The sequence below is a fragment of the Vulpes vulpes genome, chromosome 7, assembly GCF_048418805.1.
Source record: "Vulpes vulpes isolate BD-2025 chromosome 7, VulVul3, whole genome shotgun sequence".
In the NCBI taxonomy this organism is placed as follows: Eukaryota; Metazoa; Chordata; class Mammalia; order Carnivora; family Canidae; genus Vulpes; species Vulpes vulpes.
The window spans coordinates 23,864,685-23,879,810 of record NC_132786.1 but is presented as its reverse complement, the minus strand read 5'-3'; the positions used below and the strand labels follow the sequence as shown (position 1 = coordinate 23,879,810).

General features: G+C 35.0%; 1 protein-coding gene across 10 annotated transcripts in view; it reads left to right on the top strand.

Moving 5' to 3' along the window:
* Positions 1-15,126, top strand: part of LMBR1 (limb development membrane protein 1) — a 323,369-nt gene that overhangs the window by 56,406 nt on the left and 251,837 nt on the right. For 9 of the 10 annotated variants that reach the window (XM_072763254.1, XM_072763256.1, XM_072763252.1 and 6 more), the window contains one exon: positions 1,147-1,250. In XM_072763254.1, coding sequence (XP_072619355.1) covers positions 1,147-1,250 — 104 coding nt within the window. Of the gene's footprint in view, positions 1-1,146; positions 1,251-4,392; positions 4,433-15,126 lie in introns of those variants that run through there. The other variant, XM_025993735.2, reaches the window with a different exon arrangement.

Sequence of the window (15,126 nt, the reverse complement as noted above, 5' to 3'; positions counted from 1 at the left end):
CCTGTTAGAATGGCTGAAACTGATAAGACTGTTCATCCCATATTTATGGTGAAGACAGAGAGTTTTGTATTTTGTTTGTTTCTCTAACTCCTGTCTTGGAACAGCATCTTCTAAATAAGGGCGATGAAAGCACATCAGTTGCCTGTTTTCCAAAGCACTGAATGATAATTGCATATGATAGATTGAATTTATGCTTAACATGATTTTATCTTTAACTCTTGATTTTATAAATATTATAAGCATTATTTTGAAAATTGTCTTTAAATTTGCATGTTTTACCTCTAAAAGTTGTAAGATGTTTGGCCAAATATAATCCCAAAGACAAACTTAAAGTCTTCTTTATCTAAATCTATTTTTATTATCATCCTAGTAGCTTTTTATTGTGATTTTATAAGAGTACAGAATGTGCCAGAAAGGGAAAAGGTGATATGAACTTGCCTGCCTCTCTTACATTTTCTTTCCAACTTAGAATCGCTTACTGAATCTTCTATGATATAGTGGTTTTTAAAAATCCCAGGAATTAACTCTGCCCCTGGCAGGCTCTGCAACCTTACCTAAGTTATATAACCAACCTCTGCCTCTGTCTTGTGGTGGGATTACTATGAGGCATTTGTATAACATTGGTAAGTCACTCAGAATAGTACTTGGCACAGAAGGACTCGATAAATGCTAATTGTTATCTTTAGTGTTTTTATTAGGCTTTTTTAGGTTTTTATTAGGCAAATGATATTCATGTAAAATGTCTAGTAGAATATCTGACATTAAGTGCTCAATAAATGCTAGTGACTAATTTAAATATTCAGGTGCCATATGTCTAAAGAGTGTGTTTTTGGATCTCTGCATTTGTCATATCTTTGGTGAATTTGTTTTAGAACATGAGGAAAAATATTTCTAGTTTCTGTATTGGCATTTCCTAATAGGTACAACTTACAAAGTTACAGAAATTTGGATGTGTAATTATTTTCTCATTTCTAAGTTTAGGTGATTTGTTAGGTCACTCTCTTGAAGTTTATGTTTTTATTATGAAAAAGTCTAGATCTTAAAAAAAAAGTATAGATCTTTGACTAATATTATAATTTAGTATAGTAATTTCTTTTGACATGGCCTGTCTCTGATCTTTCTTCTGTTTTTGTTACCTCTTTATAGGTTTGTGGAATCTTGCTTCTCTCTTTTCCAACCTTTGTTTATTTGTGTTGATGCCCTTTGCCTTTTTCTTTCTGGAATCTGAAGGTTTTGCTGGCCTGAAAAAGGTAAGTGAATCATATTTTGGAATTAAATTTGTTGAATTAAGAAGTCCATGTCAAAAACAAAAAAAAGTCCACGTCATTCATGTTGAGCTACTAAAAGCAGGCTTGAACAACCACTTGACTGGAGTATAAAAAGTTTAATTAGTAATAACATCTTATTAATATTAATCGTGTTAATAATATTAATAAAAAATAAAATTAATAAAATTGCATATTGAATGATTTTGTGTGTCCACAGTGTAGAAATCATCTTCTGGCTTTTGAATGTTTTTATAGTACATACAAACTTGGTGGAATATTTGTAGAGAATAAAGCTGATAAAATAGCTGTTTTTCCTTTCTTAGGGTCTCTCATTTAGTTTAAAGCAGGACATGAACTTCTCAAAATCTTAAAACATATCTTGATGTAAAAGTTATTTTACATCCAGTATTTTGGAGAGTGGCATTTATAAAATCAGATGTCCTCCTTTAGATAGTCACGTTCTCAAGGTACTGTGAGTTACTGATCTTAGTAAATATGGGACGTTAGAAGTGAACAAAATAGGAGACTTTGCAAGAGCATCTTAAACAATCAGTCCATATTGTATCAGTGGCAGTAGCTTCATCTGTTTTTGAATATAACATTTTAAAGTGAAATGAATGATGTTTAATGATATTTTTGTTTTTAGCTTGTGGAGGTCTTTGCTATAAACATTTGGAAAATTATACAAAGATTTAAGTAGTTAATACTTTTTGGCAAAATGTGTTCTTGGTGTTACAGTTTATTTATAGACACATTAAATCTTTTTATTTTTATTTTTTAAAAATATTTTATTTATTTATTCATAAGAGACACACACACACACACACAGAGGCAGAGACACACAGGCAGAGTGAGAAGCAGGCTCCATGAAGTTAGCCCAATGCAGGACTCTGATCCCGGGATGATCCTGGGACTCCAGGATCACGCCCTGGGCCGAAGGGAGGCGCTAAACTGCTGAGCCATCCAGGGATCCCCTCATTACACCTTTTTAGTTGTTAGTTCTATTTGTATTGTGATATATGAAGTGAAAGGATGCCTTTGTATCTTATTCATGAATAATACTGTAATGCCAATTCAATAAGTTTGGCGAGGGAAGCTGTAAACTGTGAATTTTTATTACTTTTTATTTCATATAACCTTTTATAGGTACTTAGGAATGAAATTTTTCAGTCTCACATTTTGACAGGTCTTCTAATTTTAAACCTTAAGTACAGCATTTTTTAGATCTGTGCATTGAAGGATGCCAGGAAAGAGTCACTGAGAGGTGATAAAGTGTTGTTTTAGTGGATGCACCTTTTTACTTTCTAGATACTATTCCATACTTGAATAGTTTGAACTTGAAAATTCAGAGTTGATTTCACATATAGTAAATGTACTGAGATCAGAATGGATCATTGTGTTTGGCAGACAAATCTGACATTGAGAAAACTGGCTTTGATGTATTGGAATTGTTTTTTTTTTTTATCATGATGTATTTAAATTATTTAGGTCATCTGTATAGTGTGAAAGAATTGTGTAGTTTCAGTTTAGAAACCTCTTTTGAGTGTTTATGAATTCTTGAAAAATTATAGGAGTTTTGCTGAAAGGGATTCAGCACAAACCTTCCTTTTATAAGGAGAAAACTGAGGTCCAGATATATTAAATGTTATTAAGTTGTCTATGGACCACATATATACAATTCCAGAACTGGTACTAAAACCCAGGGTCACTTTTAGCGTTCCCAAAGTGGTTGTGTTCTTCACATGTCAGCACTGTGGAGAGTTTATTGAGGCTGACCAAGTGGATGAAGTGGCCAAGGACAAATGGGGCTGGAGCAGGAAGGAGGACTCTATGGCCTCCTGGCAGAGGAAAGAAGCAAAGGAGACTGCTGAGCAGGCCCTGTCAGAAGGCAAGGGAACAAAAGGAGTGTGATCTTCTGGAAGACAGTTTCTAGAACAATGGAACGTAAAATAGTATGTTAAAGAGGGCTAGAAAGAATGAACATCAAGAAGTGAGAGCATTGGAGACACTTGAGAAAGCGATTTTTTGTATAATTTTAGAGCCAAAGCTTTTGATGGATATTCATTTAACAGAGTTTTACTAAGTACTTATTAGGAACTAAGTATTCTACTATAGGACCTTGCTGGGGACAAAATTGAAAAGTCAGGACTCCTGCCTTCAAGGGATAGACAGAGGAAGAAAGAAGAGATGCAGTCGAATAGGACACAGTATGATGAACTTTTTATACAGCCACCTGTGATGGGAGACACTGAAAGGAGTGGAGGTCTTGATTCGCCCAGGAGATTGGAGAGGGCTTTGTAGGAGGAGTCTGCCTGCACTTGAGCTGAGACTTGAAGGATGAGCAGGCTTTTGCTGGAGTGTGGAATTCCAAGCTTGAGCAAAGGTATAGATTCTGACTGGATTGAGGGAATGGCTGACACATAGCTATAGAATAGAGAATTAGTTGAGGGATCAGGGTACATGAAAGCTTGTTGGGGTCACATCCTGGAGGCCTCAAATGCTCTGCAAGTTAGTTTGGATTTTGTGTAATATATAACAGGGAGTTGACAAAGGATTTTCGAAAAAGATTTTTATGTATACTGATTTATTTAAGTATAGAGATAAATATACATGTCAGAGTTTAAACATATGTGAAACACTGTGTTTTGTAGAGATATCAGCATACTGAATCAATCATACACGTAGTCCTGTTAAACAGTATGGCAACATATGTCACTAACATTGCTGTGTTGATGTTTGCTTTAAATATGCATATTGTTTTTTCATCCTATCTCAATCTCATGTGTAATCTTACCAAGTACAAAAACAATTGATAAAGCTCAGGGTTAAGTGTATTTTCATATTTGGTAGTATACGTGTCGCCATCTAATTTATACTTTTTGTAATTTATAAAATTCTAGTTATTAGTTATTATTAGTTTATTAGTTAAACAGGTTATTTTAAAAAACAGTGTGTGTTGTAGACTTGTCTCCAAATTGTTTTCTTCCGTTGTTATGAACCAACTAGAAGAGGGAATTGGCTACACGTAACTGGAGCAGAATTACCAACTATCTCTAGAATAAAAACAAACAGACAGAAACCCCAGTGACCTGTCACTGTTCTCTTGTTCCCCCTTGTAGACTAAAGTCCAAGGGGAGAAGCAGCTTGAGGAAGGACACAAGAAGGTAACTGAAGACATGTCACACCTACACCTGTATAGTAGTCTTTTTTCTTAGTTTTTTACTTCTAGTCTCTTTATACACATTTATTTTATTATTATTTTTTAATAAATTTATTTTTATTGGTGTTCAATTTGTTAACATACAGAATAACATCCAGTGCTCATCCCGTCAAGTGCCCACCTCAGTGCCCGCCACCCAGTCACCACCACCCCCCACCCACCTCCCTTTCCACCACCCCTAGTTCGTTTCCCAGAGTTAAGAGTCTTTGATGTTCTGTCTCCCTTTCTGATGTTTCCCACTCATTTTTTCTCCTTTCCCCTTTATTCCCTTTCACTATTTTTTATATTCCCCAAATGAATGAGACCATATAATGTTTGTCCTTCTCCGATTGACTTCTTTATACACATTTAAAAGAATATTCTTTTCTAAGCACATCTTTGACTATGTTAGTCTCCTCAGAATCCCTCAAGATCACCAGCTCCATTCCGTGATCTCAGAGGGACTGATGTGTTGGAGGACTGTAGGGTACAATGGATATAGCCAGTCCAGGTGATTTCCAAACTCAGTAAAGGATGGAAATTTCTAGGAGGGCAAGGAGACAGAGCTCAAGATGGTTGATTGCCATTTGTCTGACTTGTGTGGTTGGACAATGATTGGGAGTTGTAGGAACCAAATGTAAGAACTTGGTCTTTAAAGCTATTTAGAGGAGGCAAGGGAGATGGGGCTGTAGCCTGGAGACAGAAGAGGCAGAATGATTCTGCTCTTTGTGCACTGAGAAGGGGCCTGTGGCAGAGAGATGGTCAATGAGGGTGCTAGGGTGAGAAAATTTGCCTTAGAGTCTCATGGGCTAGGCTAGTTTTTTCATCTGGACCTCAGGTTCTTTTTCTGTAAAATGGTATAGTAATGATCGTTACCTTACTGTATTATTTAAAGGATTAAATGAGAGATTATTTTTGTAAAATACATGGCCCAGGAGATGTTAACTATTAGTACCATAATTCTAGAGCTTAATGCATTTCACTAATAAATGTTCTATGGGATTGTCAGAAAGCAACTGAACACGGCACAGTCAGTTCTTAATTATTCACATATTATCTTCAGCAATTTTAAGGTTTCAAATTACTTTTCCCATTTTGAAATGGTATGGATTAAAGCAAAATCAAACCTGCTTGAAGATAAGGTGCATTCTAGACCCTATTAGAATTGTTTATTTTTTTATTTTTTAAAAAAGATTTTATTTATTTATTCATGAGAGACACAGAGGCAGCGACATAGGCTGAGGGAGAAGCCAGCTCCCTGTGGGGAGCCTGATGCGGGACTTGATCCCAGGACCCCGGGATCATGACCTGAGCCGAAGGCTGATGCTCAACCATTGAGCCACCCAAGTGCCCCATAGAATTGTTTAGAAAGCTTTAAAATTAAGGTAATTGTGATGTATTTTAAATACTCAATTTTTCAGTTTTAAAATCAATTACATGAAAGTTCTAAGGGTTATTAGTATTGTGCATGGTTAAGTCTTAAATGAGTAAAGTATACGTTTAAGCCTTTCATTGTTAGGCCTTTCTCTAATATAAGATCTTAGGAGTTGACTTGGGCAGGTTTTGCATAACATTTGTTAAGATCTACAGTACTGTACACAGTGTTGTAGACTGTATCCCAGACTTTAACTGCTGCCTCATTGAGGCAAATGTATCACAGACAGTCATTGACATGCTTAAAACTGACATGCTTAAAACAACTGGCTAGCAAGGATTTCCTTTGTGTATATCCTTTAAAGCTCTTTGCTCATTGGTTACATTAGACACATCTAGTTCTGAAGGGATATTGAAGAGGGCTTAGAAAACCCTTCTAATTGGTAGATTCAGCACAATGATTTGAGTAATGACAAACTTGAAATATGGTTAAGTTAAATTTCTTTTTTATTCCTTTGGCCACCCTCCTGGTGCTGTTTTACTATGTCTAAGTCTGGTGGAGTCCCTAAGTGGCATATGGCTCCACCATACTCCCATTGATTCCCCTGGGCAATCGATTTTAAAACAGCCCCTTGCATATTGTGCCGAGACGCGGAAATTGGCCACTAGCCATGGGCGGATGCAGAGCTTGAATTGAAAATCAAATTAAGCAGAATTCTCTACTTAGTTTTTAATTAAACCACTATGTTAATTCAAACAGGACATTTTAGGCCTGGGGGGTTGACCATGCCCTTTTAAGGGCCTTAAATAAGCCTTTCTTCTCTCTCCTTACCATCGTGCATGTTTCTATTTTATTAGGAACATCTCCTCACTATTCCCATTCTTTATATACTCAAGGGTAGGAGAATGTAAATGGTTTTGATAAAACAAAATTTTTTTTTAGTAAGAAGGTAACTTTTATCTTGGAACTCTTACTTATTAGCACTTAAATGTTTATCAAATTTTTCTTATTTCTCAATCACCTGTATGTATTGTATCAAGCATTGTGTATATTCATGTGTGTTTGAACCAGATCCCATGCTTGCATCTAAATGTTTGCTTCAATTCTGATAAAAAAGGTTGCGTCTGCTGGGTTTTGTATTTTGTGATGGAGATGCTTTCTCCAGTTTTTATCATGGTCACTCAATCAATACCAGAGTATGAGGATATTGGGGCCAAAGGCACTGTTGATCCTGTCACACCTCAGATCAGTTGAGTGGTTTTTTCTTACCATTCTGCCTCAAGAGAGACCTCTAGATTATGTGGGATGATGTCAGAAGATGTTAGCCGATTGCATTGTGAATTCTGAAGGTCTAACTGCTGGCCAGGGTTTAGATAGGAGTTAGGAATATATTTGTTTCATATTATATTTTAACATCTTACTTTGAGTTTAGATGTTATAAGGCAAAAATTCAACAATTTAATGAAAGTGAAAAAAATATAATCAGTGACAGATTAATTTACAAACCAAAGATGTTTCTGGGAGTAATTTTATATTGTGACTCACCTTAATGCCTATCTTTGATTTGAAGTCTTGGCATAAAATTTAATATAAACGACAGCAACATCCTGACCAATTATCCAAGCTATCCAGACATCCCCAAATGTCCAGAACATAGCACACAGTCTGTAGGATTAAGAGGTTAACTCCTATAACTTCAAACGAAGTGCTTGATAATAAAAGCAAAAAGTACAGAATTTGAGGTAACTTCCTTTCTTAATTAATTAGACTGACCAGGTGGAAGCGAAGAGCCCGGTGCTGGTGCTGGGAAGGCCTATAAAGCTGAGCACTGTGACAGCACAATGGAGGAGGAACAGAGATTGCTTTAATATGTTTCTATCCTGTGTCACAGTGTGAAATTGTCCTGGTTTATGTCCCTTTTGGCAAACTTACATAAAAGTGACCTTGTACTGTATTTTATGACCAGATGACTTTTTCCCCCCAGTGGCTAATTTGTATCAGGCCTCCATCTGAGAGAGACACAGAAATGAGTAGGAAGTCCAGCTTGGTCTCAGGGAGCTTTCATTGCATTCTTTCATTATTTTTGCTCGTTTTTGCCACTGATCATCCATAAATTGTTGGACATGAGTGAATAAGGAAGTGCTGCTTAGTGTTAGCGGCACATGCGCGTATTTGGCCTGGTTTTTGTGGGTGAGAGGAAATCACATACAAAAAGGAAGACTCCTGCTGGGAACCTTGCAAGGAAATTTACCTTGGGTGCGTTTTGATCTTGGGGTTTATTACAGAAATGGAGTCATATCTCACTAACTATTGTTATGTGTTAATTTGATTTTCCCAACACCTTCAAGAAAATCATTCAGTAATTTATTAATAGAATTCCTCTGCCCTCCCCCACTTGAGGGCACTCGTTGTTTTACAGAGAAACAATATGGATAAGAATGGTTATTTTTAAAACATTTGATTCTGGTAGCTTTGTTATGCTCAGGGTTCCTTTTGGAATTGTTAATCTACTGTAAAAGGCGTGGTTGTAGTGATTTATTGAAGTTTGGCATATGAGATCTCAAAGATGTATTAACGCATTTGAAGAAAAAATACATTTATTTTATGTCAAATTATTTGAATTTATAAAGATTTTGAATTAAAAATTATTTAGTTTTTGAAGTGGTCCTAATTTGGTCACTGTTCTCAGTACAGTTTGCGTATTGGAGGGAACTAAATTATAATTTCAGTAGCAGTAACTGTTATTGTTTAATAGCCGTGTTTAAAAGGTATCACTTGTTCATGTATACTTCATGATGATGTGATATGTTGAATTGGACTGTTATATAGCACTTCCGTCTTTCTGTCCATCTATCAAAAAATGAGAAATTTCTGCTCTAACGCTAGATTTTCTCTTTATTTGCATAATAATATACAAATTGTGAGCTTTGATATTTAGAATACCTGACTTAAGTCCTGACTCTTCCCCTTCCTGACATGGGACTCCAGGCATGTTTCTGGCTATGTCTGTAAAATGGGCTGCGGTACTTCCTCTGGGGTTGCTTTGGGCCTTGTTTGCCTCACCTACTGTATGAGACACAGTAGGAGCAGCCATTCTAGTAGGTGCTTAAATGTATTAGCTGTGTGGAAGTTGAAATGAAACATCAGGAAAATTTGTGTAGGATTATTTTTTATGTATGATAGCAAAGCTACATACAAGAAATTATAATGGTATTGGGATAGCTTTATTTACTCTTTGAAACAGAAACGGCTCTATCTTGTAACAGTAGAAGTTGTAAAAAAATAGTATGTTTAATAGGTAACTAAACTTCAAACTTTATTTTATATGATGATTAAATTATTAACTAAAGTCATATAATTCAGGGTTCTTTGTTAAAAGAGGAAAAGTTTTTGTATGGAGGAAATAAAAAATAATCAGGTTCAGATTTTAAAGTAATTATATTCTTAATTAAACTGGCCTCTACTACTTCAATATTCATGAAACGATTTTATGGAAATAATCATTGTCAATTAGAGTCTCTTTTCCAAAACTCTTTTTTGGGGGGAGACTTGAAAACTCTCTACCCTTGGTTGGAATGAACTTTATTTGAAAGTTAATTTAATGTCTGATTTCATGTGACTAGGGAGCTGCTTATAGTTATGGCTCATATGGCACATACACACAGGTCCACAGGATGGCTGGAGTTGGGACTATTAAAATCTTCTGCTTGTCATTTAAAATTATATTTATTTGTCTATAAAATAATTTATTCAGAATGTCACAATGTTAATCTTCTGATCTTTATTAAATATTTGCCAGTATATAGCTGAAACTTGGTATATTACTTTAGCAACCCATTTATTTGGCCTGTTTGTACCAGAAATAAAAGTTGCACAGTCAGATAAATCAAAGGCAATTAGATTGTTTGATAGTTTTGACATTAGGGAATATTTTAGGTTGTGATCTATCTACTTTTCTTTAAAAGCGGTTATATTACTTAAAACTTTATTGGTTTGCACTTTCTGGTAAGCAAAGTAAGTTCTCATCCAAAAAGACAAGTTCTTACTGTTCTAGAATGATTGAATTTTAAAGCACTGAATTGTCAGAAGTATATATATAAATGTATGCTCTTTTAGAGATTGAGAATAAGATCGGGCAAAAACTGAAAAAAATAAGGCTCTATTAACAGAAGAAAAAGTTAGAATTAAATGTACTGAAATGACCAGTTTATAGAAAACATTTCCTGTTATCTTTTTTAGAATACAAAGATGAAATTTGAAGTTGTTTAGGATGCTAGATTGAAATACTTGTATACTTTTGTATTTTGGTTGGGATTACTTGATATTTAATGTTTCTCTTTACACATTAATTAATGAGTATTTTTATTATAAGCAGTTGATTTTTAAAAGACTTGGAAGGGGCTTAATACTTTTAAAGCTTTTTGAGTTATCAGAAAGAATTATCTGACCTCTTGATGATTTTTGTTTTCTTCTTAAATGCCCAGAGTCAAATTACATTCTGATTTTTTTTTAGAAGAGGTGTAATGAGGTACCTTATCTTGTAATAAGAACTTAGTGTGTTAGATAACTTAAAGATACCTGATTTACTATTATGAATAACTTTTAAGTGTTCTGAATGTTCCTCTTCTCTTTTTCCATTAACTTGAGGCTTCATCATTTTTTACCTGGATTACTTAAACCATTGCCCTACTATTTTTTCTGCTTCCAGTTTCCTTCCTATACAAAGTAATCTTCACTTTGCCTTCCAGCATTGTTTTCATAGTGATATTTTGTAATTCACTTCCACGAAATATTTTGATAGCTTTTAACTGTCAACAAAATGAAGTCTAAAATCTGTAATATTAAATCTACAACTCTGGAAATTTGGCTTCTTTGTCTTTTAGGCCACGCTTTTCAGGAGGCTCCCCCATTCTCCAAGCTATATTCCACTGAGCTCCTCACCTTGCCCAGCACATTCCAGGTGCTTTCACCACCTCCTGTCTTCATGTGGTATTCTGCTTGGGAATACCACTTCTCACTTCCAGTTGGGATCTGTCTACCTCCTGGTGCTCCTTAAGTCTTTTCAGTGGGCCTCCTTTGTAGTGACTTGCTTCCTCCCCCTACGATAGGGATTATAATTATATTGTGATTATTTGTAGGTGTGTCTTTTTCTCTTATTTACCATGATATTCCCCAATGTGTATACTTAGCCTACTGCAGACAGAGCTTTTGTAAGGAAAAATGAAGTATAAAAGCTGAGTAGGTCTTAGGTCTCATTGATTTGTTAGAGGAAGGATCTAAAAATGCATCAGTGCTTCCCTTTCTGAAGGGGACTGATTATGAGTTCTTGCATGGTTATCTTTCAGGGTATGTTATTTTTAGAACCATTTTAGAACCTCAACACAAAAGAAGAAATTAGAATTTGCCTTATTTTGGTATAGCTTAGGCTTTTAGTCCAGAGCCCCCAAGTTAAATTATAATGAGGGTCTTCACAAATGAAGTGAGTCTTTACAGAATCCTTACCATCCTTAGCTTGGTTTAGAAAATCATATCTCCCCCACCCTTGTCCTGGTTCTTTAGCCAGCTTCAGGAATAAGCCCCATAGCCACCACCGTGTTTGCCTGTTGGGTGAGACTGGTAGTGCCAGGTCTTTCGCTATGTTGGAGCTTAGCCTGACTGCAGCCTGCCTGGCAGGATGTTGACCACCTGCCAGGGTGGGAGCATCTTCCTTTTCCTGGCTACACCCTTCAAGGGCCACATGTTCAGCAGTCCAGCTTTCCTTGCTGGTAGTGCTCCGTTCCCAGCTTCCTTCTTTTCCGCTGGGCCTGTCAGAGAAAGACTAGTATACCTCCTGGGTTGGAGCACCTCAGAGGCGGGAAGAGAGCTGCTAGTGTTTAAATGTGATAGAAATTGATGAACAGTTAAACTTTGAGAATAGTGTTAATATTGTTAACCTAATATCTTATATGCCAAATTTAATTCTTACATAGGATACTAGCATCCTTTTTCCCTGCAGCCAGATATTATTGAAGGTTTGTGCTTGTGTATTTTATTGTTTTTAAATTGCTTTCATATATTTCATTTGATCTGTTAAATATCTGAGAACCAAGGCAAGTTTTATTGCACATATCTTATAGATAATGTCTTGCAACCCAAGTTTTCTTGGGAAACTTCCAGGACATAGTCCTGGAAGAGCTAGTACTAGACTCTGAAGAGTTTTTTTTTCCCCCCATGTTAATATTTAATAATCAAATATTTCTCAAACCTTCTAGAGATTAGAGAAGGGTTACTACAGTGCAATTCTAAAAAGAGATCTCATACTGTTTATTTTTTTATTTAAGAAATATTTTTTTCTGTTTCTATTTTTAAAAAAAATCACTAAACATATATTTTTTTCCTTAAAAGAAAGCATCTTGAGAGCTTGTGAGTGTGTATTTGGTGAGTTTGCCAGGTTTTAGTGGAGATCAGGGGAGAATGCTTATGGTTCTAGTACTTGATTGATTGATCACTCAGGTGCACCCTACAAGCCTCAGTAGTAGTTTTGAGCATTATGTGTTTTCTTTTTAAAAAATTCTTAGTCATATGTTATTTAATGCTATAATGAGTGTCTAAATACCATGAATCTAAGGGGCACTGGGGTTTGAGTGTAATGTAGATACAGAACATACAACTAATAATGAGACAAATTATGATTCTGTAGACCCACCCAGTAAATCTTCACTGGGTTGTGCTGAAGGTATTTGCCTCATTAAAAATTCTATACTGCACATTAAGATGGCCCTGGAACTTCAAAATTAATGCTAACCAGAGAAAATTGAGTAATAATTGTATCTAATTTGGTTTGTTATATATCAAAAATACACAACTTGTGCCTAGAATGTTATTTATTGATAAACATTTGCAAATAACCGCTTGAAGTCTTTTCTTACTTTAATATGTAGAAATAAAATATGAAGGTTATAAAAAATAAATTTTTTTTGAAGTTTGAAATGTTAGAGTTTAAAAAATACTGTAAGTTATAATGCATGGAGAAATTTTGGTTTATATATTTTATACATAAAGCTTTGTTTGGGTCTGATTATATGATATTTGATGTCAACTCATGAATTTTCTTACGTAGTTAGGTTAAAGGAAATTAAATAGCATCTATTATTGATAAATAGAGCCAAGTCAAAAATTTAGCCATATAACCAAATCCCTGTATTATTAAATGCATAGATAAGTTCCAGGAAAGCAAAAAAATATCCAAAGACCAAACCTGAGCAGGCACCATAAAACCCAAATAGTGAGTAAGTGATGCCTTGGCTGTGTTGGTCAGGACGTGAGTTGGTTACAAGGTGACATAGGATATAGCCACAGGAGATGAGGAGATGGAACGAAAGCCCCCAGAGAGATCATTCAGCAAAAGGGCCTCCTCATTTAAAACACTCACACCTGCCTTGCCCACCAATAGGGGAAGACTGTATTGTCAACCTTAGTTTTGGGCAGAAAACTCCCCTGAGAGTTCATCCATAGGCCTTTGTCTCCTAGGAGTTGGAGTTCATTATTTCATACTTGTTGGGAAACCCCAAGCCAAGGAATTAGCATAAAAGTTATTTTAAAGCATTACGTATCATTTTGTCATTTTAACCTAATGTATAATACTTTTAAGTAAATTCGAGTTAAAAATGGTTAATATAAATATATAATTAAAGTAGGTTTTAGAAAGTGATTTAATATAATTTAAGATCCATAATCCATATACATTTTTGACCTGGTCTTATTTAACTATGACATGTGCTGTTTAATTGCCTTTAAATTAATTGTGTGAGAAAACTCAGGACTTAACAATAAATGTTACATAAGCAAGCCTAAATAAAACATGGTTTAATTTTATCCTAGCTTTTGTACATTTTATTTTATTTATTTTATTTTTTAAAAGATTTTTTTTGAGGGAGAAAGAGCATGAATGGGGGGCGGGTAGGCAGAGGAAGAGGGAGAATCAGGCTCCCCACTGAACAGGAGCCCTGACCTGGGGCTCCATTCCAGGACCCTGGGATCATGAGCTGATCTGAAAGCAAATGCTTAACTGCCTGAGCCACCCAGGCCCTTCACTTTTGTACATTTTAAACTTACACTCTTAGTAATTTGATACTGGTTTAGTTCTTTAAGTGTTATCATCCCTCAAAGCCAAGAATGAATAATGTAGTCTTTTTTATTTTAACGACTCTTTTCTGTGAGTTTTTACAAAGATCTAGTATTTTAATCTATATAGTTAATTTTATGAGGTGATTAAAATGAATCTAAATTATTTTCTGTATTATTCATTTGTTCTAAGGCAATTTATATAAGAATATTACTCTTATCTATTATTTTTAAATATTTTATTATATTCTGATGTTTTCTATATTATCTATAATTTTTGGACTTTTTGACTAGAAGCTTATAGCTCTTAGAATCTTTTTCTATCCCCCCCCCCCTTTTTTGTCTGTAATTTCTCCATAGATTTGATCTCATCTACTTTCTATCATTAGGGATTTTTTAGCATTGTTAGACTACTGCTGGCACTCTGTCTTCTAGCATAATTCATTCAGTTAATTCCTCTTGGACATTTGTTATATGCTTGGTACTGTTGCAGCTTGATGGATGGTACAGATTAAATGATTAATTGATTATTATATATTTTTCCTGTCTTCTGTGATAATCCACCATGTTGAACCAATCTCCCTGATTCCTCTTTTCTCTCTACTTGTTAGTTTTGCTGGTCCTTTATCTGGAATACAGTATTGATTTACTAATTGTTAATTTGGAGACATCCTTTGGTCTTTTTCCAGATTGGGAGGTTTTATGGTCTCTGCTTGAATTGGCTCTGATTTTGTCAGCAAATATTGGGGCCCAGTCTTTTCTTTTGGCCTCTCCTCTTTACCTTTGTAAGCTGTTTTGGCCTCTTATGGCCTTCCTGTTGAGAGAAGATCTTTTCCAATCTAATGTTCAGAAATCCTTGAGATTCCAAGATGATTTCTACAAATGTACAAATCCTTGCTGAATGTGTCTGTATTGTACAATCCTTAATGTTTACTTTTCCTTTGTCATAACTAGGCTTGCCTGAAGCATACTTATGAGGCTGATGATTTTGCTTGATTGTCCTGTGTATCTTGACTTCTGTTGTTTTTTCTTAATATTTTAATTTAAATGTAAACAATTTGATAGAAAGCCAATTAACCTGATATTATATTTTTATATATTTTTATATATTTTTTATTTTTTTATATTTTTTAAAGATTTTATTTATTTATTCATAGAGACACAGCTAGAGAGAGAGAGGC